At 36.3% G+C, this 26,395-nt stretch overlaps 1 protein-coding gene across 8 annotated transcripts in view; it reads left to right on the top strand.

Moving 5' to 3' along the window:
* Positions 1-26,395, top strand: part of Nav3 (neuron navigator 3) — a 751,750-nt gene that overhangs the window by 685,609 nt on the left and 39,746 nt on the right. For all 8 annotated transcript variants that reach the window (XM_029482745.2, XM_029482744.2, XM_029482742.2 and 5 more), the window contains 4 exons: positions 1,921-1,944; positions 5,631-5,708; positions 11,821-11,904; positions 20,645-20,756. In XM_029482745.2, coding sequence (XP_029338605.1) covers positions 1,921-1,944; positions 5,631-5,708; positions 11,821-11,904; positions 20,645-20,756 — 298 coding nt within the window. The remainder of the gene's footprint in view (positions 1-1,920; positions 1,945-5,630; positions 5,709-11,820; positions 11,905-20,644; positions 20,757-26,395) is intronic.

Below are 26,395 nucleotides of genomic sequence, written 5' to 3'. Positions count from 1 at the left end.
GTGCTGATTTTCATTGATTTCATGGGAAGGAGGCCTGCTCCTCATCCTTGTCCATGTCCTTCAGAAACACAAGGACAATGCCAAGAAGTGATATTTAATTGTAACTATAAATGGCTTGAGAAATACAGAAATCAGATGATATTTTAACTTAGGCAAGACATTTCCTATTGCTTACCACCATTTCAGTATGTTAGTCTTGATTTTAAAAAGTCACCCAACACAGCATGTAATCAAACTCCACTATAATATCACTAAGCCCAATTCTAAGCCACCAGGAGAGATAGAATATTATATTTGTCTCATTGCTCCATTTTTATGGTAATAGGTCTTACTGGTAAAAATAACCGTGGAATATGAAAGGAGGCAAGGATTTAAGAAATAATAGGTCTTGAAACTCTGCTATGAGGAAATCCATGCTATGTAGCACATTAATATCTAACTAGCATCCATACCTTAGTTTTTTTTATGAAAATGTGATGGTGTGAAGATAATCTTTGCTTCATCTAAATAAAGTAGATCTCTTTAAAAGGCACATCAATTATTTATTGAGTCTTTATAATTTTAATGTAATCTGAACAAGCCTAACAGCAGAATATAGTCAAAGTAAAATGATGTACAGAATATTAGGTAGTTGAAGAAAATTGTTAGTAAGGCTTAAAGAAGTTATTGACTTAATTGTTTTTGCTTACATTGCAGATCCAAACATCAAACCTCATATAGTATCTTAAAATTACTAGTATTTTAAAAAAAACAAAAACATTCAACTAAGCAGCTAAAAACAAGGTGTAAAATGAATAAGATGAATGTCAGAATTGCTTTTAAATACACAGTTTTCTTATTTAAAAAAGGTCTTCATAGTTAGAGAGTTAGCAGATTATGGATACCATAGTATACACACACCATGACATTCTTAAAATGTTGAAAAAGGAGAAACATGAAATTCAGGTTAGAAGAGACACTTGTGAATAATATATACCCAGATAGTTATGCTTTTTGCATTGTGTGTATATTCGTGAGTGTGTATGTATGAGACACACATATACACAGAGGGGGGAGGGAGAAAGAGATCCTTCTGAAAGAAGACAGGCAACATGAATTCAGGTATTTATATATCAACTAATCACAAAGTGTCTCCAGAGGAACAACAGGTGACAAGACTGTTTTCAGCCCTTTTTCACCAAGTGGCAATGCGCAGAGTGATTTTTTTTTCAGCAACATTACACACTCTCCAGTTCTTTCCAGATTGCTGCAGCCTCCCAAATGTAATGGTGTACATAACTCATTTGCTGGCATTTCCTAGCCTAGCGTGAAGTTGGAAAAAGAGACCTGAGATTCTTCTGTACAGAAGCATACAGCACCCGGCCATTTTGTACACCAATTCTCATGTCCACAAGCACACAGCCAACATTATTTGGCTCTCTCTTTTATTACTACCTTAAAACGAAAGATGCTGTTTTCTAGTTGATGAGCCTACCAATAAACTTAATGACCATTAAGGAAAATTAAGGGAAATAGGAATTAGTAACACCTACTTTCTGTTATTAACAATAATGGCCAGGTTCCCCTATAAACTCCATTTGTCATTTAATTTCATGGGGTCCAATATATTTTAGTATAAGGTTTGTTTTTCGTGGTCTCCGTAGATCTTAAAATCTTTCATCGTCGTGTGTTGTGTTATATACCTGTAGTTTGAAATACTTTGTGTCATATGTTACTTGATGTCATACGTAAATATACGTTTTATCCCTATAGAATGCTGTTTTATTATACTAGTTATACTTATAGCTTACTCCTACGTGTTAGATCATAAAATTTGTAAATACATCTTAAAAGTATTTTATTCATTTTTGCATATAGAAAAAGTTGACCTTAGTTTCATAATTAAAATCCTTCTTTGTTTTCTTTTTCATTTTTTAACAGGCTGAAGAGAAGGCTCATTCAGAGGTAAAAATCTGCACCATTTTAATCTTTGAAAACCAGCCTTAGTTTAGGACGAAATCAGTCTCATTGCCACTAGAGGGTGCTTGGTTCACTAGTATAGCTATGAGACTTGTGGTGGAAATTCATCTGTGGCCAAGGCGTTGCTTCTTATCGAATGTGAAAGGAAGTTATAGCCGAAAGCTTTCCTCTCATATTTTGCCCTAGTCTTAGCTCAACAGCTAGTAAGCTATCTATGTTAGCTGTCACTCATTAATTCATTAAAGACTTTTTTTTTTCAGCATAGTAAAACCACATGTCTGTTTCACTGTCTTTCCTCACTGCCTAAGGGACACTCTAGGATTAATGAAACTACAGAGTGTGAAGCACAGGGCCTTTTCCACACAGGTACCATAACCCCTGCCTAGTTATTTGTGATATGACTATGACTCACTCCTCTATATATAAGGGATGCATTTCCCAAACACATACTTGATTGCAATGATTTATAAAATCAACCCTCTGCATGGACAGGAAATTCTTCTTTACCATTATAAAACACAACAAACAAACAAACAAACAAGCAAACAAAACCCATGGCCTAGCCTAGGAGTGCAGGGTGAATTAAATTAAGACTTTATTCATGGAGGCTGAATGGATGGCTCAGCAGATATGAGTATGCACTGCTCTTGCAGAAGAGCCAAGGTTGATCTCAAACTCACAACCTCCCTGCTTCAGGCTGTCAAGATAATACGTGTATGTGATCATACCCAGGCCAGTTGGCTTTTCAGGAACAAACCTGTGAGCCACCGGGTGGCTCCTAAAGCCAACCAACATGTCTCAGAAGAAAGCTTTCAGGAGTTGGTCCTCTTTCATTATAGTGGATTCTGGGGATTGAACTCAGGCTGTCAGTCTTGCCTTTACCCCTTGAGCCACCTTGGTAGCCCCTCCAATTTCTCTTCTGTATTTAGTTTGGGCCTATAGCCCATGGAATGGTGCCATCCACATAAAGAACAGATTCTTCCTCATCTAAACACATGCCCAGAGGTGTGTCTTCTAGGTGATTTTAGATCACAGCAAGGTAGGAGGAAAGATTAAACAGCTGAACAAGGTTCATCTCAGACTCTAGACTACAGATGCCCAAAAACACATGGGCTCTTCAGGAATAGGAATTATGTGTAACAGTCAGAATCATCAGTTCAAGACCTGGGGGTGGGGGAAAGCTCAGCAGTAGAGGGGTTACTTAGAATCCACTATTGAGCAGCTGGGGGTGTGACTCAGCCACAATAGATTTACTGAGTGTACAAAGACCCTAGGTTTGACTCCCAGCAAAGAAAACTGTCAGTTCAAGGAAGCTTAATATTTAGAAGCCTAGTCTTCATCTTAAAAGGAAAAAATGTTTGCATATGTGTTTGTGAGTACAGGTACATGTGTTACAGGACACATGTAAGTCACTTCGAGATAGGGTTTCTTATGGTTGGTGTTTATGCCAGAGCAGCTAGCCCACAAGCTACAGAGAATTCACCCATCTCTAATCCTCCTCCAATCCTCCTTTTGCTGTTTATGCTCACAGGAGGTCATGAGATTTGAAATGAGTACGGTAAATTGATTTGTGATTTTCTGGGTTATAAGTTACAGGAAAAATAATTCTATAATAAAGCTATAAGTTGAGAAAACTGTTCTTTCAGTTTGTTTTGGTCTAAAAGATAAAAAGATGTTTTGTCTTCAGGGATTAAGTGACCCCAGTATCAATATATGAAATTAGTCCAGATGTTAACTGGGATTGAGGAGTATTTCCATTTTAAAAATAGAAATAGCAATGAAATCGTTACTTACTGAAACTGTGTAGGGATAGGAGCCCATGTTGACCTCCCTGTCCCAGTGTCTGGATTGAACCTGTGCAGACCCTGTGCATGCTGCTCCAATAGCTCTGAGTTCACAAGTGTGTCAGTCCTGCTGGGTCTTGGAGTCATATATCACCTCTGGATCTCATAATCTTTCTGCCTCCTCTTCTCCTCCAATCACTGAAACTTAAGAGAATTTTGATGAAAACAACTATTTAGGACCAAGTGCTCAAAAGTCTCTCACACTCAGCTGATTATCCTGTTGTGGGTTTCTGTGCTAATTCCCATCTACAACAGGAATCTTCTCTTATGAGGATTGAGTAGGGGACTAATACATGAATATAGCCATTAGGGGCTGTTTTATTGTTATGATTATTATGGCCCTAGGCCCATGATAGTCACAGGTTCTTGGCCATTTTAACAGTGTCCGGTCTGGCTTCCATCTGATGGAGTGGTGATTCTATGATCTAATTTTAAGAAGTGGTTGGTTATTCCTATAGCATCTGTGCCACTATTGGATTAGTCTGTCTTACAGGCCCGTCACTGTTATAGATCACAAGATTTGTAGCTGGATGATATTGATGATTGCTTTTCTCTTGTGGCCATATGCAGAGAAATTGTATAAACCTTCACCATTTCTGCATCAAGATATACATCACCCCCTTTTTTTCACTTCTCTTGATATTGATCACTGTTTCTTAAAACAAAATGTATTGTATAGGAGGGGAAAATACATTTAATGGCCCTTGTCCAAAATGTCTTTTCACCCTCAGAAAGCATTCAAATTGTCCAGCTCCAAGAATAAGAGACCTGTTTTTAAGGGAAGCATCAATGTAGAATATTTGGCATCTACAGGACTAGATTCTCTTCAGACCAGGAATATACTTGCAGAAGTAATTTCATATGCTTGTAATGTTTACCATATTAATCACTGTTTGTGATTCCTGGTAACATGAGATGTGATGGACTGAAATGCTAAATATGATATGATATTAACTTATCTGTGATATTAAAGTGAAATTCCATATTAAGAAAACCACTTCACCTTTGTTTTGTTGTGTTTCTCTTTTAGTGAAGTGTCCTATATTCTCCCTTATTTTATAGTTTGGATACTTACAAAACATTTCTGCTGAGAGCTAAGTCAGTGAATATAGGTCATGCTAGGAAACATTACCTAGGAATTATCTATTCTCCATTAAAGTCCCATCCCATAAAATTATTTCTTACTGTGCATGGTGATACCTGCTTATAATTCCTGCACTCTAGAACCTGAGGCAAGATAATCACATATTTGAGCACAACCTGGGTTACATGATAATACCCTGTCTCAAGAAGAAAAAATTTTTCAAATATTGACTCATTGAGTATTTAAATCAAGGTTTTGTATATTATAACATATACTATACTTTTGAAAAGTCTTACAAAATATAGAAAACTAAAATGCATGTGTTATGCATCTGAGATTTTCAGAAAAATTGCAAGGTGAATCAATTGCATTAAAAAATCAAGAAAAGTGTGTAGATGTTGTTTATGAATTTTAAAATGTTATTTTATGCTTGAGTTTTTATCACAGTAATGTTTTAGAAGGGACAGAATCCACAGAGGTAGTGAACCATTTCATGAGTCCTACAGGACTTACAAGGTGAACCAATTATATAGTTTGATGAGCAGGTTTTATTTCCCAACATGGAAGTTTTAGAAATTCAGTCCTCTCTCCATAAGTAGCACTTGTGAGCCATGATATAGCTGGCATCCACCTCTCTTTAAGGAGTTGTTAGTGAGTCATCTGTGTTTGCTATACTTAGTTTCTTGTAATAAAGCCTTCGCTTTAATGGCTCATTGAGTATATTGGACTTTTTAATTGCACAGCAAATCCATAAGCTACGGAGAGAACTGGTTGCCTCCCAGGAGAAAGTTGCTACCCTCACGTCTCAGCTGTCAGCAAATGTAAGTTGCCTTTTATTGTTTAAAGACATCCGAACAAAGTTTTGCCTCATTAGAGGGAATGGTCTTATCAACAAAGTTGAAGCGTCCATAGTTATGCGATGTAAGGTACTGGAAAGGAGAATTCATATGAAGGTGAAACTTTCTTCCCACTCACTAATAGACTACAAATCCAAATGGATGAGTGACAGCATGGTAAAACAAAGCAAAACAAACAACAACAGACAGTGCCTATATTAGAAAATTACAAACTAAAATAAGGATTACAAATGTTACCTCTCTTCTTACTTTCTCCATTTCACATGCAGGAAATTTTCCTAAGCCAAACTTTAATAAGGGCTGTCGATATTTGACTTTGGAAGACATAATATTCTCATGCCCTGTCTCTTTCAGCAATTCATGGAGCCTATAATATAGTCTAAAATCAAATAACTCGAATCTAAAAAATGATGGTTTGGCTCCATTGTACATTAAAGGCAGCTCTCTCAAAATACGTTGGCTGCCTTCTTCGAGCAGCTTAGAAGAATTCACATTTGCTGGCACAAAAGCAACTTACATTTGTGAAAACAGAAACAACAAAGACTACCAATTACATTAACCTTTTTCTATTGAATGTCTTTCCCCACTCTCAGGAGGATTTGGCATAGCGCAGCGATGACACAGGAGAGCATGTGGCAATGTGCCCAGTCCTAAGGAGCAATATGTGAGAGGCACTGCAGCAGGTGTCAAAACCCCTGCGACGCTGCCATATGCCCTCTATCTTCTTAGCTCACTCCTGCTGGGTGGCTTTGGACTTCTCCATCTCTTACCACTGTTGCATCTTTGCTCCTCCAAGGAGATTTTTTTCCCTCCTAGACAAAACATGGCATATCAAAACTGAACAGGTGCAGGACCATAGTGTATGACCTTGTGATATGAATCCACAGGAAATAAGTCACTTCACTCACAGTGAATTGATTTTTAGCTCTGTGTCTGAGTTAACATTTCGTTTTAACTCGAGGGAAATGATATTGATGTGAGATAGACTATTACTGTTCTTAAAGCTTGTTAGGAGATGCCTAACAATTAGAATACATCCCTATTTTTCTTGCTAGAAAATAACGTTTTTTTTTAATCCACTGTGATTCTCTAACTTTAACTATTAAAGAGATAGTTTTGAGACAATTGTAAATTTTGTGCTCTAGCTGTAGGGCTACAGAACTGCTTAGTTTCTGAACTTGTTCGCAGAGGACAAGGATCAGTATAAAAGCCACAGGCACACTGGATTGCATTTATCTTCAGTGAGGAAGTCTCAGTAACCAGTTCATCCACCTGTGGTGATCACGGTTCATTGCTGTATCTCTGTCTGCTTTTGTGGTACTCCGGATGGATACGCCAGGCAAACATCTTATGGCCTGAGCTACATCCAGTCCTAGAGGTTTTTTTCGTTTGGTTTAGCTTTGTTATTGTTGTTTTGTTTTGTTTTTTCAATTTCTATCTGTAAATAAAGACAGATCTTTTAATTAAAAGTCATATAGCCTATGACCTGAACTCCAAGCTATGTTACTAGTTACTTATTAACTTATTCAGATAGTAAGTAAACTTTGTGTTTGGTTTAATATGGAGAAATCCACAGGGAGGTTTGTTATATGAATGTGTAGTCTGCATCCTTCCCAGACACAGGTTTTGATGAGCATTTTTCAATTAAGAATCATTAAGAAACATTCACTTCCTCTGAATCTATGACCACCCATGTTAGATCCTAATGACATCGCTTGATTAACTTCATTTTTGTGATTTGTGTGTTCCATGCTGGGACTTGACATTAATAAATCTTTTTCAACTTGTTCTGTGACTGTTCGATGGAGCAGAGTGATAAATCAGGAAGGTATCCCAGTGGGCACTCTTCTCATTTGATGAGCAGAATAAAGTTCCAGCCTGTGCAGCAGTCACACAATAGGCCTTCACTCCTTACAGGCTTGCTCTGAAAACAGTTGCACTGAGCCACAAGGGACTGTAAAGAAAGCTTATTCTGCTAGAGCAGCTCAGAAGAGAGCAAGGTCCCTATGGCAAATGCTCTCTCTTGGTCTCCTCTGAGTCATTATCCCTCCAGCAAATAGAAGAAAGCAAAGCAAGGTCCCTGCCAGCTCTGAGATGATGCACAGGGTCGCATGTATAAGCCAGATTCCTCGGGAACTCTCTCCCACATATTCATGCCAAATAGGATGGATGCTTCCTCTTTCTCTCTATTTCCTTCTTGGGCATGACAAGTCTCGGCCCTCAGAAAATTCTGAAACGTGAAACAAAACCCACTGTGGCTGACATTTTTCAAAGGCACTCCCAAGGGAGTGTGTAATGAAACAAAAGGTCATTTTGTCTTCGGGAAATAAATATTTTTAACTAAACGTTTCTTAGCTCCAATATTTTTTGAGATTGTGCTCCATTCATTTGCTCTTTACAATGTATTTTCATGTATCATCCAGCTGTTTCCTCTGCTTTTTTCTCAATTTCCTTGTACTATCTGCACCTAGTAACTGTAGCAAACACCGTTTAGAGATTCTGTACAGTAGCAGAGAACTACAATGCTTTGTATATGATTAAGACTAGAACTTACTTCAACTATACTTCTCAAATGCAATCCTTAAATGCATAATGCATTATATACATTTAGATCTATATATAACGAACCGTTATTTCATTTTATGGCAATATGTGCAATGTAGTCTTTATATATAATAGCATTTTATCTTGCTGTTAAAATCACAGTCATTTTCTTTGTGTGAATCGCATTATACAGTATAATTCCATGCCCGTTATAAAAAGCATCTCTTCCTAACCATCAGTTAAGCATCTCGGTTTTAGTGCCTGGCCAGGCTTCCTCTCACAAGACTCTGTACTAATCTCATATTAATACATTGTACTCTATTTTGGAAAATATGCAACTGCTAAAAACAGTTACAATCCTATAACCTCTGCCATCACCGTGAAAATTCTATTTTTTTTCCTAAAAGTTACAAAGTTTCACATACAGGGTAATAAAAAAATGATCATTGATAAAAAAGAAAGTTCCCCTTTACCACTTTGTTCCTCTCATTCTTTGTATTTAGTGAGAAATTTAACAGTCATTGCTTTTGAGTTTACAAAGTTAATCTCATAAACTAAACCAAGAAGATGTAAATATAAAATGATAGTTTTTTAATACAATGTTAACTTTATATTTTCCACTGGAAATAACATGAATCAAAATGATATTTAACAGCCAATTATTAGGCCTTTAATGAAAAAATAGTAAGAAAAAAAAGCAAATTTATAGAGATTAGACATTTATATTTATCTTAGGTAGGGTTGCTTCAGTGAAACACCAAAAAGCAAGTTGGGGAGGAAAGGGTTTAATTGGCTCACATATTCATATTGCTGTTCACCATTGAAGGCAGTTAGGACAGGAAGTCAAACAAGCAGGAACCTGAGGCAGTAGTTGATGCAGAGGCCATGGAGGGGTGCTGCTTACTGGATTGCTCCTCATGGCTTGCTCAACCTGCTTTTTTATAGAACCCTGGACCACCAGCTCAGGGACTTGGGCCTTCCTCTTCAATCACCAATTAAGAAAATGTACTACAGACCTGTTGTCTGCCAGATCTTACACAGGCATCTTCTTACTTGAGTTTCCCTCCTTTCAGAAGACTCTGGCTTATGTCAAGTTGATGTAGACTAGCCAACACAATATTTTAATGTTAAATATTTTATCATTTCTTAGTGCTACACGATATAATCAATATATTTTATGCACATGATCTATTCTTTATAACATTTCATATTTTAAATTCCTATTAAATTGACCTAATATATAATAATTATAAAATCATTTTCTTTAAATGTATCCATTAAAGGCCCCACAGCCCAATAATTAAACATTTGCTTTCTCTACTTTTTAAGAAGTAAAATATCACAGTGTTCAGAATTATTTTCTAAATCAAATAGAAGTCTTTTCTTCCAAATGTGTTCCCTATGTGGGACATGGGACAAGCCTAGTTTTAGGATTTGACACCTTGTTTTATGGACCTCCTTGTGGGATTATTTTTTTTAATTTATTTTTTATTAGGTATTTCCTCGTTTACATTTTCAATGCTATCCCAAAAGTCCCCCATACCCACCCCCCCTAATCCCCTACCCACCCACTCCCCCTTTTTGGCCCTGGTGTTCCCCTGTACTGGGGCATATAAAGTTTGCAAGTCCAATGGGCCTCTCTTTGCAGTGATGGCCGACTAGGCCATCTTTTGATACATATGCAGCTAGAGTCAAGAGCTCCGGGGTACTGGTTAGTTCATATTGTTGTTCCACCTATAGGGTTGCAGTTCCCTTTAGCTCCTTGGCTAATTTCTCTAGCTCCTCCATTGGGGGCTGTGTGATCCATCCAATAGCTGACTGTGATCATCCACTTCTGTGTTTGCTAGGCCCCGGCATAGTCTCACAAGAGACAGCTATATCTGGGTCCTTTCAGCAAAATCTTGCTAGTGTATGCAATGGTGTCAGCGTTTGGAAGCTGATTATGGGATGGATCCCTGCATATGGCAATCACTAGATGGTCCATCCTTTCGTCACAGCTTTGAAAAGACAAAATTGTAATCAATACAAAGGGCCATCATGGGCAAATAAACTGTGAATTCACAAAGAAAAAGGGTTATTTTCTAATGTAATATTAAAAAGAAAAAGTCGTGAAAGCTATATGATAATACTTGGGTTCTTTAAAATTGGTCAGATTAAAACATAGTGCTTAGGAATACAAACTTGGATGTAAAATGTATCAAGAAACCAGCCAGCATAGAAGCAATCTAAGGAAAGACCCCAGTACCGGATGAAGACAAAAAGAGCATCCACCGAGGGTTGATGTTTGCCAGTGTTCCCTATCACTGCTTTCCCATACTGTAGTGTTAGTGAAGAGCAGCTCGTTGATGAGCCTCAGGAGTGAAGGTGCCCGTGCTAATAAGCATCAGAACCCTGATTCTTTAGGAGATTTTCATTACCCATTTGATAGGAGGCACCTCACCCTTTCAGCCCCCTCTAGAGCAACTTTGCCTTCTGCGAAACAAACAAACAAACAAACAAACAAACAAAAGATCAGACTTTTGTCAAAAAGTTTGACAAGAATTGATCAGGTTCTATCCAGATCTTGTTGGTTACATGTGAAGATTAGAAAATACTCAATCTTTAGATCCCTTTAGGGGTAGAACAAATTATATTAGTATGAGATAGTATGCCTGCAGTTGTCCCTGAAGTCACAGGAATGAATGAGACACCTCTTCATACTGAGAATTTGTACGCCATGCTGTTGAACACAGTAGGAAATGACCTAGTTTACAGCTGTACCATCAACCATTCCAAATCATAAGTGTGATGGTTATATATTACAATATATGTACTTCTCTAAAATTTAAAATAAAATCCCTCAATCCATCAAAGATTAATGTTGAATTTGACCATATGCATTTCTGCTGGCCAGCTCTTATTCCTTAAATTGAAGGACATCGAAAGTTGTGGGTGGCTGGAAACATTCTTTTATTACAGAGATTTTAGAGTGAAGACAACTCTTTCCCAGGCAGTTCTTTGTAAGTAGCAAAAGAGAAAAGATAGTGTTCTAGCTGTCAGCAGATGTCTGACACTTGAAGGAGAACATCCGAACAATAGAAGAGCTAACAATATCTTCAAAGGTCATCATGGAAGATAAAAAATGAGGAGCACTTGTCCACGGACGATTTCAGTGACCTCCTTTTGGGCTCTTTCTTTCTGAAAACTTGGCAGCTGGGAAATTTGTTCGGTATTTTGGGTGTCAGATCACTGCGTGATGTGCAAGTCAGAAGGTGTTGTTATTTGCAAAATACCATCCCCTTTTGGAAGGCCAGTTCACATTAAATGTCAAAAGACTGAAACGCTTGAGTTTAGGAAACCGAAGTTTAGAAGTGGGAAATGCAGATATGTGTTAAAGGGGCATCTCCCCTGGGAAATGGCTGTGATGGTCACATGGCAGAAAATGGTGGAACAGCTGAAACTAAGCACTTTTTAAAATGAAGGGGCTTGATCTTATCCACATGAGATTCTGACACATTTTAACCATCTTTCTTCTATTTTTTTTTCCTTTCAGGCTCACCTTGTAGCAGCTTTTGAAAAGAGTTTAGGGAATATGACTGGCCGTTTGCAAAGTCTAACCATGACAGCGGAACAAAAGGTATGGCCAGCAGTTGCCAGTGAGGCTTGCAAGGATATAGTTTACTTTGGACAATGCTAAATAACAGATAGGTCTTAGGGCCTGAAAAATAACATTACAGAGCATCCCTTCTGTGCTAACCTGGAACGAGGAGAATATGGTGCCTTTTCTTTTCCAATTTTAATTTAAAGGCATGATCATATTGTCCATATTGGAACAGAAACACAAATGCACACAAACTTCTGTCATACAGGTGTGCCTGTTTACTTTTAATTGCAACTATAAAAGGATACCACATGCCAAAGAATATAAAAGGATACCACATGCTAAAGAAGACTTTATATAGGAGAATTCAAATTCTTGTTATGTCGTTAACAAAAATTGTCCTTTGAGAGAATGTTCACAAATGCATTGTCCATAAGCCTAGTAGTAAACCATGGGTGTAAGCTGAGACACAAAGAAAGAAGCCAGAAAAGTCACTGAAACTCCAAAGGAGAGACATCAGACTACACCAGCTATGATATTTATTTTTGCATAAAAATGAGTTGGCATCTGTGATGCTGCTTCTATTGGAAGCAACATTACTTCAGTTAAATCAAAAACTTATAATCCATATGAAGGATTTTATAGTATGAAATAAAGAATACTAGAAACAGAAAAGAACTCTTAGGGACAAATACATTTAAATGTTCTACTCTATCAAGAAAGAGATTGACCACTGTCCTAGCAAGACCAGTTTTCTTCTCCATTGATACTGCAGTGTCCTTGACCTTCATGCATTGTTGGAAGTAACTGGTATTGTCTCCGAAATTCATGGGAAGACTTTAGAAAGGCTACATATGTATAGAGTGTGCGCAGATGTCTTTGTATTCATGTGATTCCCAAACAGATCTATGTTCGAAAAGATTTACAGCTTGTGCCTTTATCTATCTAGATATATAGCTTCAGGTTTGAGTTTAGGTTTTGCAAGGTATTGTATTACCATGTTGTATAAGTATATAAAACTTGTTTTTAGAAAATACATTAACTGATGAATTTAAAAGGAGATAATCTAATATTCTCGTATAAATGAACTAATACAACCAGAAAATAGTCCTCTAGCTTATTCTAGGTCTTTCTTAGACTGCTGCCCATGATGATATATGGCCCAAGTTCTTCAAAGTGGGATGTCTAGAAACCTCTCTGAACTCATAAACTGTTCTCTTCCCTTCTGATTTCTTGTGTCCTTTCCTGCCCCCTCTCCTTTCTCCTTTCCCCTATCTTCTCTCTCCTCTTACCTCCTCCTTTTCTTCCTTTTATCCTTTCTCTTTTTCCTCTTTATTGTGGATTGATACATCACTGTCTACCATAAGAGCCCAGCAAACAGGAATATAAAGCCCTTTAAGTAGCCAAGCAGGAAAGAATATCTAATGGCATTGGAACCAAAAACCTTGAAGATGAATTCTGGCTATGTTTCTTTAAGAATTTGTTTAATCTTGAGAAAGCTTAACCTCAAATTCACTGCTTTAGCCATTAGATGGTTCTAACTATTCCCTTTTAACAATTCATATCTTTGAAGGTCACAGCGACAAGAACAATAATAAGCACCTTGTAGGATTACCATTAAAAATAAGCAAAATGTTACGGTTGCATCATATCTACTGGGACAATCAAGAAATGTACTTTTTTTTTTCCTTTTAAAAAATCCTAAGGGACTGGGAAGATTGCTAGGTAAACCTTTCATCAGGCAAATGAGAGATCTACAGTAAAGGGTCCGCAGAATGCAGCATGAGAGCCACATGGCTATTAGAACCCATTATAATTCCTCTGAGGGGCAGAAACAGGCAGCTCCAAGAATGAGCTGGCAGACCATATCCAGGTTAATCAAGAGACCCCCCAAATACATAAAGATAATCAACATCAACCTCAAACTCCACCCAGACATGTGCACATGCATACATAACTATACACACCAGATGTGCACACACATGCAGAGGCACATATACCTGTGCAAAAGTGAACAAAGAAGTAATATAAACTATTTCACACCTAGCTAATGTCACATATATTTTTGAAAACGATGGTTGGCAACGGTTGTGTTACCTTGAAGAGAGTAAAGTTAACAGTGACAACTGGCAATCCCTTCATATTTCTTTTATATCTTTTATATGAGTGCAAGTAAATTTTCTTTATAGAATTATTTAAGATTTCACAGTTCTGTTAACTTATAATATCTGGGGATAATCTATATATAAATACTTGAAATATAACTCTTTCCTACATGAAATTCTGTCATTATATATAAAATATCCTTAAAATAACATCACCATAGTTCTTTAAATTGTCCAGAAATATCATGTGTGAAATTGTCTTTGCTATTTTTAACTAAACAAAAGGTAATTCTTCAGTTCAGAACTGTACAGAGACACAAACATTAGTAATTATTTATGTACCTCAATTTTGTGTATTGATGTTTTCCTTTGAAGAGATCTATAAAATGATTTGTACTATAGCACAATTCGGTACCAGAAACGGATTCAAAGCAGCAGGTGAATGAATATAACAAGTTATCTAAACCACATGACACAGCCCTAAACTGAACCAGGTTTTAAGGAAGCTGAGGGACAAAGGGGGATTTCTTGGTGGTTTTTGTTCTCTTTGTCTGACCAGAAGACTGTAATTTAGATTAAACAGACTAATGTCTTGGCCCAGGATTTAAGGATAAATGTATTGCAAGGTTCTTAAATTGGGGTCACAGAGTAACAAAAGACAAAACACATTGTTCACTTAGACATTTTTCTAAAAGCTGAGGGCAAAACATTTAATCATATTTCAAGAAAGATATTTCTTCAGGGAACGAAGATAAAAAGGGTATTTTGCTCTCTGGTGATCCAACAATCGTGAGCAAAAGCCTCAAGAAAGAACTGTATTCTTAATCTACGTCCCTAGAGTTCCAAGGTACATTTGCCCATTAGTCTTTTACCAAATTTATACTGAAGCTCTAAGAAGAAAAAAAATGTATGGATTAAAACATAGAAAGATAGGTTGTTTGGCTATCCCTATCGGTATCTATAGATATAGGTATCTGCTAGAATATAAACTCTAGAAAGAACATGGATGTTCCTCCTGCATTAGAATGTTAGATTATTGATAGGATATTTTGAGGTATTCACTCTTCATATATGAAATATTCCTACAGAAATAGGTTCATATAGACATAAGATCCATATTGATTTTAATAGCCATCATGTGTATACATCTTATTAATGAATATATTTTACCTGGAATTTTAATTCTGATATGTAACAAATGATAATAAGTATATACATATACATATACATATACATATACATATACATATACATGTGGGCTGGTGGGGGTGAGATGGTTCAGTAGTTAAGAACACTGGGTGATCTTCTGGAGGTACTGAATTCAATCCCCAGCAATTACATGGTGGCTCATGACCATCGACAAAGAGATCTGATAACCTCTTCTGGCATGTAGGTGTACATGTAGACAGAGTACTTCTACATTTAAGTAAATACATAATTTTAATAAGGTTCACAAATATATAAGTAAAACATGAGTCACCAGTGTATCGAACTCTACTGAACAAAGTCATACTGAAGGTGAGATGATGGAAAAATAAGAATTGAAGCTTCTACATGAAGAACCAAAAACCAAGGTTGATACATATGCTTGGTTACATACTTAAGAAATATAAAAACTAAACAATTATTCAAATCATGTTCTAGCTTTATTGGGTGCTTTTAGAAATCACATGGTATTAAAAGTATGTAGAACTGATATTTCAATTGATTCACCAAAATAACTGCCTTGGATAGTAGCCTAATAATTTTTCTTTTTTCCAGATGCCAAACAACTCTAATTCTTTTGCCAAATGTTTATGCCAGAATACTGTTTTTATGTACTTATAGCCAAGAAAGCAGAAAATATTTATAAAAATAACTCAGGAGGCAGAAAACTATGGCTTTACTGGAGATGTAGCCCTACAAAGCCATGAGTATTTTCAGCAGGTTTAAACTGGGTCATCTTAGCTCTTCAGCTTCGAGAGGATAAAGCAGAATAATTCAAGGGAAATTCTAGGTAACATTTCATGAAAACAAAGCAGCATAAGCAGCAAAAAGAATGAGGGGAGGTGTCACTCAAGTATTGATGGGAGGTGTCACTCAAGTATTGATGGGAAGTGTCACTCAAGCACTGATGACAGGTGTCACTCAACTCATTGATAAAAGATGTCCTTCAAGGCAATGTAAGAGGCCTAATTTTCTCACAAAATATTAACTAAGGAAGGCTGTGATACAATCATTAATATGGAAAAACTTCTGCAAATACTTAGTTTGGGGCATGTGAAACTTAATAGAATTGTGAGATCTTGTTCAAATTTGCTATTGTAATATTCCCTAATATTTTGGAAAAAAAATTCCAAAGATGATTAAATTAGTTGTTTGTAGACATTGAAATCAAATCATTAGAACACAGGTATTAAGGTGTGCTAAACTAGTCTTGTTAGAGGTCACTGAAAGATAGAAAACTATCTTCTATGAATGATGGGTTTGGGGTATTGACAGCTATGCTACTCTAAAGTCATTGTCACCTGGGTAAATGACATAGATGACCCAGAATTTTAATCTTGGAAATTGGGGATATTTAGTGCCAAATATTTGAACTCAACACAGAAAACTAAAGATAAAGTCTGCTTTGTCTTTACATATTTTATGCACAGAATTTTTCCATCTAGAACTGTTTATAAAAATGTATCTCTAGAACCTGACAATATAACTCTTAAAGTTTCACAGCATAAAATGAATACGAGTCTTTAATTTTAAAAACATAAAGATTGGGTGAGGCTCTTTCGTTTGAATTTAGATGCAGTAAACATGGCAGGGTCTTTTGGTAAGAAACAGTAATAGCAAGATTTTTGAGGCAAATGCACACAAGGCTGGGGAGAGAGAAATGTTCTCAAGGGAACCACATCAGAGCAGTGTGAGATTAACCGAGTGGCATCAATAGGAATTAAAGACAAATTTAGTGTCACATTAAAGAACCTTTCTGAAAGGTTCAGTTGGTTCACAAGATTTGTTGTCAAGCTTGTAGGAGGGTTAATGGAACTTTACTAATGAGAAAATTTGAAAGAGATCAAATAGAGCTAGGAAATTGGGTTGAGAAAGAACACCAAAAAGGCTTGTATGGAGCAAATACTCAATTTCCTTGTTTTGAAGCATTTCCAGTACAATTTTTATAATTTGTTTAGCATGTATGATGTAATGACAACCATCCAAAGAGATATGAAGTTCATCAAGATGGTTTTTAAAAAACCAAGCTAGAAAACACAGAAACGTAGACACTTACACCATCTACAGGAGTCAGGGCTTCATTTCTGGAGTACATTACAGGAATTAGGTAGTAACAATAAAATAAGATCTGATTCCTAGCCGGGCGTGGTGGCGCACGCCTTTAATCCCAGCACTCGGGAGGCAGAGGCTGGTGGATTTCTGAGTTCGAGGCCAGCCTGGTCTACAGAGTGAGTTCCAGGACAGCCAAGGAAACAGAGAAACCCTGCCTCGAAAAACAAAACAAACAAACAAACAAACAAACAAAAAAAAGATCTGATTCCTTAATTCTTAAGAATCTTTGTGCACTTGGGTAGAACTGCATTCTCTTATATGTTTGAAGAGAGAAAGGGAAGTCTGAACGACTATGTTGCATGGCAAACTGAACAGTTATCTCTATGGTATAAATATTTTCATGAAGTCTTAACAGTCTTAGTATACTAAAATACTTAGTCCTAGACTTAAGTATTTTCTGTTAACCACAACAAAATACAGACTATCTGAAGTTATTTCACATTATTTTATGATTTGTAGATAACTATCTTTGTAATTCATTATTGACCACAGTCCTTACCCAAACTTATCACCATGAGACAGCTAAATAAATAGATAGGCAGGCAGGTAGGTATGTAGGTGGGCAGGTGGGTAGGTATATGAGTGGGTGGGGGGATGGATGGATGGGTGGATAGATGGATGGATGGATGGATGGATGGATGGATGGATGGATGGATGGATATATTAGACAGACAGATAAAAGAGGATATATCTCTTTGAAAGCAACATTGCAATTTCAATGCATTACAGATATAAAACATAGCTTGACAATATTTTTGATAGCCAACTCCAATGAAACAAAACAATAAAGACTAGAATAATATTGGGAAATTTCTATATCTTAGTCAAATACTTAAAATGTTTTATGTTCATTTCTGTTCTATTACTAAGGAAGAAAAGGGAACCTTGATTTCCTTGATACCCAATGAAAATATTTCTATTTACTTAGCCATGCTGAGACTTTCTATTTATAATAGGCTTTGAAGGTTTTGATATTTTTATATAGAACTCTTGCTCCCTAGTTGAACAAAAAAAAAAAAAAAAAAAAAAACCCAGCCTATTATACAACCAAAGGCATGAATATTAAAGTTGAAGTTTTGTTCTTCAAAGAAGAAATACTTCTATTGAGTGTAGACCAAAACTTTTCATACAATCACTGGAGTATTTACTGAATCATAAATCAATTGGAAAGAATGATCCCCTAACAACTACATAAGATATTATATGAAATGGTATATAAGGGACCTCTTTTAATTTTTTTTCTGATAGGGAAAAAGTTTACAAACATAGGAATATTTCATTTTGGCTTGTAAGGGAAATAATATTTGGCAAAAAGTAAATGTCCTATAAACTTCTCAGGAAGGTCATGGATGTAGCATGAATGACAAACTAAGGATTTCATTTATAAGATTTTGCAGATGTAATGAATAGTGAGTGTAGATTTGAATGATTGTGTCAATCCACGTAGACTTTGGCCATAATGCGATGTTATAAAATACAACATTCTATGAATATTCTGATCTTTTTTTTTTTTTTGGTTTTTCGAGACAGGGTTTCTCTGTATAGCCCTGGCTATCCTGGAACTCATTTTGTAGACCAGGCTGGTCTCAAACTCAGAAATCTTCCTGCCTCTGCCTCCCGAGTGCTGGGATTAAAGGCGTGTGCCACCACACCCAACAAAAATCCTGCTCTTAATCACCTGTATAAATTTATAGCAAAAAAAGGGACATGGTGTTGCACATCTTTAATCCTGGCATTTTGGAGGCAGAGGGATCTCTTTGAGTTCAAGGCTAGCCTGATCTATAGCGATAGTTCCAGGACAGTCAGGGTTTGATAGAGAAATTTTGTCCAAAAAAAAAAAAGGAAGAAAAGAAAAGAAAAAAGTTTGTAGAAGTACTTCTCTAGAAGAGATTAAAGCTTTGACACTTAAATAACTCAGCCAGCTCAAAATTAAGCTCAATTATTAGATATTTGCATATGAACTTATTTCCATTTCTTCCTGTAAAGCCAGAGCCAAATATTTTAGCAGATTTTTAAAATCTGCGGTATAAGCATCATTGATTCCAAGCCCAAGGATGAAAGTCTGACTTTAATTAAAATTTAACACTCACCTAAGCACTGGTTATAAAATTAATTTTTAAATTATATGAATCCATTTCAAGTAAATACTTTATCTCTCAGGGGTTTCAAGTGGAAACATTAAGTTTTAGTAAAATTGCCTGTGTTAATTGGGCAAGGGACATGATACAGAAGTTGGGGAGACTAAGTAATTACAATGAACCAGGTTACAAATTGTCTACAATATGATGTTTCCTTTATGACAAGTGATTACTTACAATGAATTATTTGAAAATCCATGTATGAATTTAATAATTTCCTTCTAATTTTCCTTATGCAGTTTTTATTTATTAACTGTTAAAGTACTCAAGAGTTTATTTTTAAATCTAACCAGTATCTATCAGGAATATATGAGATGGTAAAGAAAATATACATATAAAATAGAGCATGATGTTCATGACTATAATTTCAGCACTGGGGAGGCTGGGCTGTTGTATTGTTGCCTTAGCAACAAGAGAAACTCTTTCTCAGAAAAAGAGAGGGTACACAAATATGAGACACCAAGAATGTATTTATTCTAACTTCCTCTGTCATTTCCAGATATTGCAGTATCTACCTAGGTTAAGGATTACCAGACATTCCAGTATGTACAGCCATGAAATTTTATGCAATGAAATGACGTAGCTTTCTCCCTTTACTCTTGGAGACACTGAGAAAGTACACCAACATTCTTTATTATGTAACATCTAAGGGCTTTTCATTGCATATGTTTCTGTTCACTGATGCATGAAAAAAATATCAAAACGCTAAGGTGAATTAGTATGCCATAGAAACATATCAAGGTGGCAGTTCAAAGAACCGAGTTTAGAACAAGAGCAACAATTTACGATTCAATACAGATAATCAATTTTTCAGAGTACAAGGCATTTCAAACAAAATCTAAAATTGGAGTATCTAGACAGTGAAATATACAAAAAAGTACAATGTTGAAATACTGATGTTAAATATCCAACATTAGCATTGCTAATGCAAAAATAAGTGATAATTCATCTTACATTGCTTTGAAGGGATCAGCTTTGTGCTTTCCCTTTTTAAGGATTATGGACTATTGAAATTACTTTTATTAGGATAGGATTCGTAAATATTCCTTCTTAAGCTAACAAAAACTTAGATACAATTTGACAAAATCAGCCAAGTGTACAACTCCTTCAGGAGTTTAGGGCTACACGATATCAAGTGCATTTAACAAAAAACTATAAGCAAAGGTGTTTTGTTTATTCTAGACATTAAACTTCCAAATTCTGCTCATTCCACAGGAATCTGAGCTTATAGAACTGCGGGAAACCATTGAAATGTTGAAGGCCCAGAACTCTGCTGCTCAAGCAGCCATTCAGGGAGCACTGAATGGCCCAGACCACCCTCCCAAAGGTATTGTGTCATACCCCATATAATAAGCATTATTATCCCATGTAATAAGCATTGCATCCCATATACTAAACATTGAATTTATGCATTAGTTACAGTAAAGTTTCACATGCTCAGCAGATCTGCCTTTTATAGTTTGTAGAGTTATTTTTTTTTCAGGATGGCAACCTTTGTGACCATTAGCTTTTATTAGCAACTGATTTTTAAATTATGAACTTGTATCCAGTCATACAAATTGTTTTCTACTTGACCTAGTAGGTTGAATCTAGTAGGTGGAGAGAATTGGTAAATATGTGCATAGCTGACTTTGAGCAAATCAAGCCTAATGAGGAATCTGCTAGACAAGATGCAGCATACAGTGGGAGCAAGGTCTTCTCCTCAGGGTCAGTGAAAAGGTAGCCAGAAGTTTTAAAGTAACCAGGAGTCAGATGAAAGGTTATCATTATCATGTCTCTTTGATTCTTTGCTCCCATCCCCATGTCCTGGTATAGTATAGAAGAAGAGCTTATTGTTTTTAAGTCCTGTTTGCTTTACAAGTGTTCTGCATTTATATGTGTCCTGACTTAGCAGCAGGTATCAGAAGAAAGTACATATGTTCTTCCTTCAGTGTAAAATCCTGTCCTCTCCTGGATGTCTTATCATCTGTCTTCTCATTTCCAGAGCACTCTTGTGCACTCTTTCAGCCTCTTCAGTTATGAATCACCTTTCAACTCACTGGATGAAATCCCATCCCCACCTTTATATCAAAATTAGTCTATCTAAAACCAATAATGACTAATATGATACTCAATTCGTAAACTATTTAAGTTCTTGTATTGACAAGATTCTTCTATTGATGTCCAAACCCTCACACTTGAAATGTTAATTTTTGCTGATATTCATGCTGTCATACATTCGTGCTTAGGGACCATATTTTTAATCATCATGACATGATATTATATTTCATTCTTATTCCCTTCTCATGATGTTCACTTCTGTCCCTCTTCCTCTCCTCTTTCTGGTCCCCTATATTCCAGGAATTGTTCCATCTTCTGCTTTCAGGAGTCATATGTTCAGTAACTCTCTTCTCTTCTCCTCACAACTTCATATTAGCCCTGTTATCTCCTCTCTCAATCACTTTCTGCAATCACGTCCTACACACACAGGTAAACTTAAATCGAGATTTTGCATGAAAGAACACATGGTATTTGTCTTTTGAGCTTGGGTCATTTCTCTTGTCACAATGATCTCCAGTTCCATTCATTTTTCTACACATGTAATGATTTTGGTTTTCTTTACAGCTAAATAAAACTCTGTTCTAGAATGTCTTGACCTACTACCTGTTGGTTAACATCTAGTCTAGGTTGGCTATCAGGATAGTGCCACCTAAACATGGTTGTGTAAATGCATCTATGGTATGATGACTTAGAATCATTCAAATATATACCTAGGTGTGGTGTAGCTGAGTTACATTATAGTTCTACTAGTTTCTGTAAGAAGCTTCCATACTTGTTTCCATGGTAACTATAGTAGTTGCTATGGACTAATTACATCTTACCCTTACCCTTGTCAGCGTTTGTTGATGATGATCATGATATTTTTCTGACCAGAGTCAGATGGTATCTCACAGAATTTCTCTGTATAGCCCTGGCTGTCCTAGAACTCACTCTATAGACCAGTCTGGCCTCGAACTCAGAAATCCTCCTGCCTCTGCCTCCGAGTGCTGGGATTAAAGGCATGCACCACCACACCGGGCTGTATTGACTATTTTTGCTTTATTATTTTTTCTTTAAAAAAAAACTGTCCAGTTGATTAGTCTGCTTATTGATTGGGTGACTCCTATTTTGGTATTTTATATTTTAAATTTCCATATTGTTCTTTACTTATATGAGTGTTTTGCCTGGATGCATGTGGAGCACATTGGATTTCATAGGACAGGAGTTCAAAGGGTAGCTAGCTGTCATGTGGGGTTTAGAAATCAACCCTGTGGTCCTCTGAAAGAGCAGTCAGTGGTCTTAACAACCCAGTCATCTCTCACACCTGGCACTTAGTTTTTGAAGTCCTGTGCACATTCTCCATGTTTGTTTCCTGTTAGATGTATAGTTGGAATAGATGTCCTCCCATTCTATAAGCTGAGTCTGTACTTTGCCTGATTGCTTCCTTTGTTGTGTAAAAGCTGGGAAATAGCATAAAGTCCCATATGGCAACTGAGTTATTTGGTATCATTTCTTGAGTTATTCTGATATTTCTAATCTTTCTAAATTCTATTTAACATCTATTGTTACTGTTGTTAAATGTCCATTCATTCTTCTGTATCCATTTTTAATCATTAGTATCCTAAATTCTCCTCCATTGTGATTTTGAACCTTATGGTTTTTATATGAACTAGGTACTGTTACAGCTACAATTACTGCTTTTACTAGAAATTGTCTAATAATTCCTTGAAATCAAGCTCACCTCTTGATGCTGAAGGAGCAGTCCACTAAGATATCTTTGAGTTTCTCTTTGGCACCTGAAGTTCAACTTGCCATGTTTCCACTCACATTTCCTCCATCTGAGCATCCTTTGTCTCTGAAATAGTATCCCCACCTTCTTGTTACACCCAGACATGTCAATCATGAGACTGCTCTTCTGACTGGATACATCTCCGGGTTTTATTGGCTACATGCCTTCAGTAGGTCTTCAGCATTTTCTCTGACCCACCATCATCGACCATCAGTCTCCTGAACAGCTACAGCAGACACTTAAGCCAGCTTTACATTTCTCCCTACATTTTGGACTAGGGATATAGACTGGTCACAGAGTGCCCATCTAACATGCACAGGACTCTAATTCTAATCCTAATACACATTAAAAAAAAAAAGCCCAAAATCCTCAATCTTCCTGACGCTGTGACCTTTTAATACAGTTCCTCACGTTGTAGAGAGCCATCCATAAAATTATTTTCTTTGTTTCTTCATAACTTTAGTGAGTTGGAATGTAAAACATGGTTTTTTTTTTCCTTTGATGGTCTTTGAGGGTCATGACCCACAGGTGGAGGGTCCTGTATACCATATTTTTTTCTTCTTCTTTTTAAAATCAAAGCCAGAGGGAGGCTAAAGAAATGGCTCAGTGTGTTAAAAGCCCTGGATGCTCAACCAGAGGACCCGGGTTCATTTCCTAGCACCCACATGGCAGCTCACAACTGTCTCTAACTCCAGTTCCAGGGGATCTGATACCATCACACCAATAGATATAAAAATACAGTTAAATAAATCAAAGCCAGAGACGTCGTGTAAAAACATTTACTAACCAGGGTCCCATTGTCTACTGAGAGAAATACACACTATTAAATGTGACACAATCTCTTTTTTACCAGCTAAACTCACTCAACAGATACCAAATACTTAGTGATTAGTAATTTAGTTCTAGACCTATTTTGTTGTTGTTGTTGTTGGCTTTTTCTGTTGGTTTTGTGTTGACTTGTGCTTTCCATATTGAAATTTTCCCTATCTTGAATTTCTTATTGCAGCTTGATTACTTCTGATATTCTCACCTATTTGTTAAAAAATTAAAACGTTTTGGAAAACTGCAGGATTTAGCCAAAGCCACTCTCCTAGTCCCCTAAACTGGAAAATGTTCTGAAGATAGTATTCATATTTATGTTCATCTCTTAAACAGTATGAATCTTTTTTCTTGGATTATCGTAGGAAGTCTTTTACTCTTTATTTTGACTGAGGTGATACCCTACAGGTACAGGAGTCTTTTTTCGAAGTTTAGAGAAAATAATAACAAAATCATATATTATATAGTTGAATTTAAGTTTACAAAAGTACATAAGGGGGTATAGTTATTCTGAAAGGCAGACTCCTTTTCTTGTGCTACTTCTGTTAAGGATTCAGCAACTTTTCGTGTCAGGGAGTTGATTTATATGCTGCATGGAAAATTGCTGCATATTTAAGGCTTATCTCAGAGCTATAATAAAGCAGCTTATGTTCTAAATCTTCATGTCGTAAATAGGTCCAGAAGGGATTTAAAAAGGCTTAATCCTTTCCTTAATACAGCACAAGTCACTGAAGTGAAACTTTCTGGAAGGACTCCTTTTATCTTGGGCAACAGGTAGCTTAATGTATCTGCTGGAATTCAAATCGAGGGATTTCTTTGCTTGGGAGTGTGGAGTGGGTAATAAGTTATGTCTAAATTCATCCAGAAGTATTAAAAATATTAAAATGTTACACCTTTAAAACTGTAAAACATGGATTTAAATTTCTAAAATATTGAAACAACATTCCATTCTGTGAATACAACTGTGTCGTTTGTCTTTTATTGACAGCTGAGGTTGCTTGGCAAAGTCGTCAGTTGTGCAAACCATGCAACTTCTCCCTGGTTCTTCACGTGATAAGAAGGAAATACTCTCCCTGAAACTCTTTAACTACAATTTTCTCTACATCTGGTCCTAAGATAAATTAAACAAGCCAAACTGGCATATCCTACCCGATAATTTGCTTTCACTCTTCTCTAAATTAGTATGCTACATTTATTACCAGCCTGATAAATGGGCCTACCTCAAAAGATATGTCTTTACTTATAAATGTATTTAAATTATTGCACTTGGTATTCTATTGTTTCTTAAAAAATAAAAAAGAGAAAGTAAATATTAAAGTGTAAGCAACTGATCAAGTAGTTTACAATGTGTTCAGATTAAAGGAATAAAAGTATATGCATATTGTGTATACAACTATTCATAAATGCATTAAAAACTATAAAAAATATTAAAAGACTGAAAATTAGAAGTATGGAAATTTTTTAACTCAAGTATATCAGTCTATAGGAGTTTTCCCTTAGCCATGAACTATAATTAAAACATATACATACATATATACACACACTTTCATATGTACATGTGTGTGTAATATAAAATCATGGCTAACAGTAATTTTTAATTTTTTATTAGATATTTTCTTTATTTACGTTTCAAATATTATCTCCTCTCCTGGTTTCCCCTCTGAAAACCCCCTATATCCTCCCCCTCCCTCCTGTTCACCAACCCACCCAATCTCACTTCCTGGCCCTGGCATTCCCCTATACTGGGGCATAGAACCTTCACAGGACCAGTAGTGGAAGAATATGGTTATCTTAAATGAACGATTACCTCTGAAAAACCCCCTATATCCTCCCCCTCCCTCCTGTTCACCAACCCACCCAATCTCACTTCCTGGCCCTGGCATTCCCCTATACTGGGGCATAGAACCTTCACAGGACCAGTAGTGGAAGAATATGGTTATCTTAAATGAACAATTAGAATGAATCCACCTGGCCCCATGTATTTATTATCTCCAATATACTGTGCTCTATACAAGGTGCAGAATACAGACAGTAATAGAATAATAAAGAAATAATAAATATAGTTTTCTCCTTTGAGAATTCTATCCTGTGAAGACCAGATGAAAATGATTGTATGTAGTCATTCACGTAGACAAATATGCATCTCCAAATAGGTCTATGATGATCATTAGTATGAAAAACTGAGAGTCTACCAGGAAGCTAAGAACAGATTGTGTAGGCAGGAAAAGGACTTTTCATTACATCAGCATTCAAGAGAAGATTCAAAAAATAAATCTAAAGTCATATAAAGAAAACATTTCCAAGAGAGCTTGGAGTAAAACTAAGGGGATGGGTGACTT

The sequence above is a fragment of the Mus caroli genome, unplaced genomic scaffold, assembly GCF_978045245.1.
Source record: "Mus caroli unplaced genomic scaffold, Mus_caroli_1 scaffold_9, whole genome shotgun sequence".
Classification (NCBI taxonomy): Eukaryota; Metazoa; Chordata; class Mammalia; order Rodentia; family Muridae; genus Mus; species Mus caroli.
The sequence above is the reverse complement of the archived record's forward strand: the minus strand, read 5'-3'. Positions and strand labels throughout refer to the sequence as shown.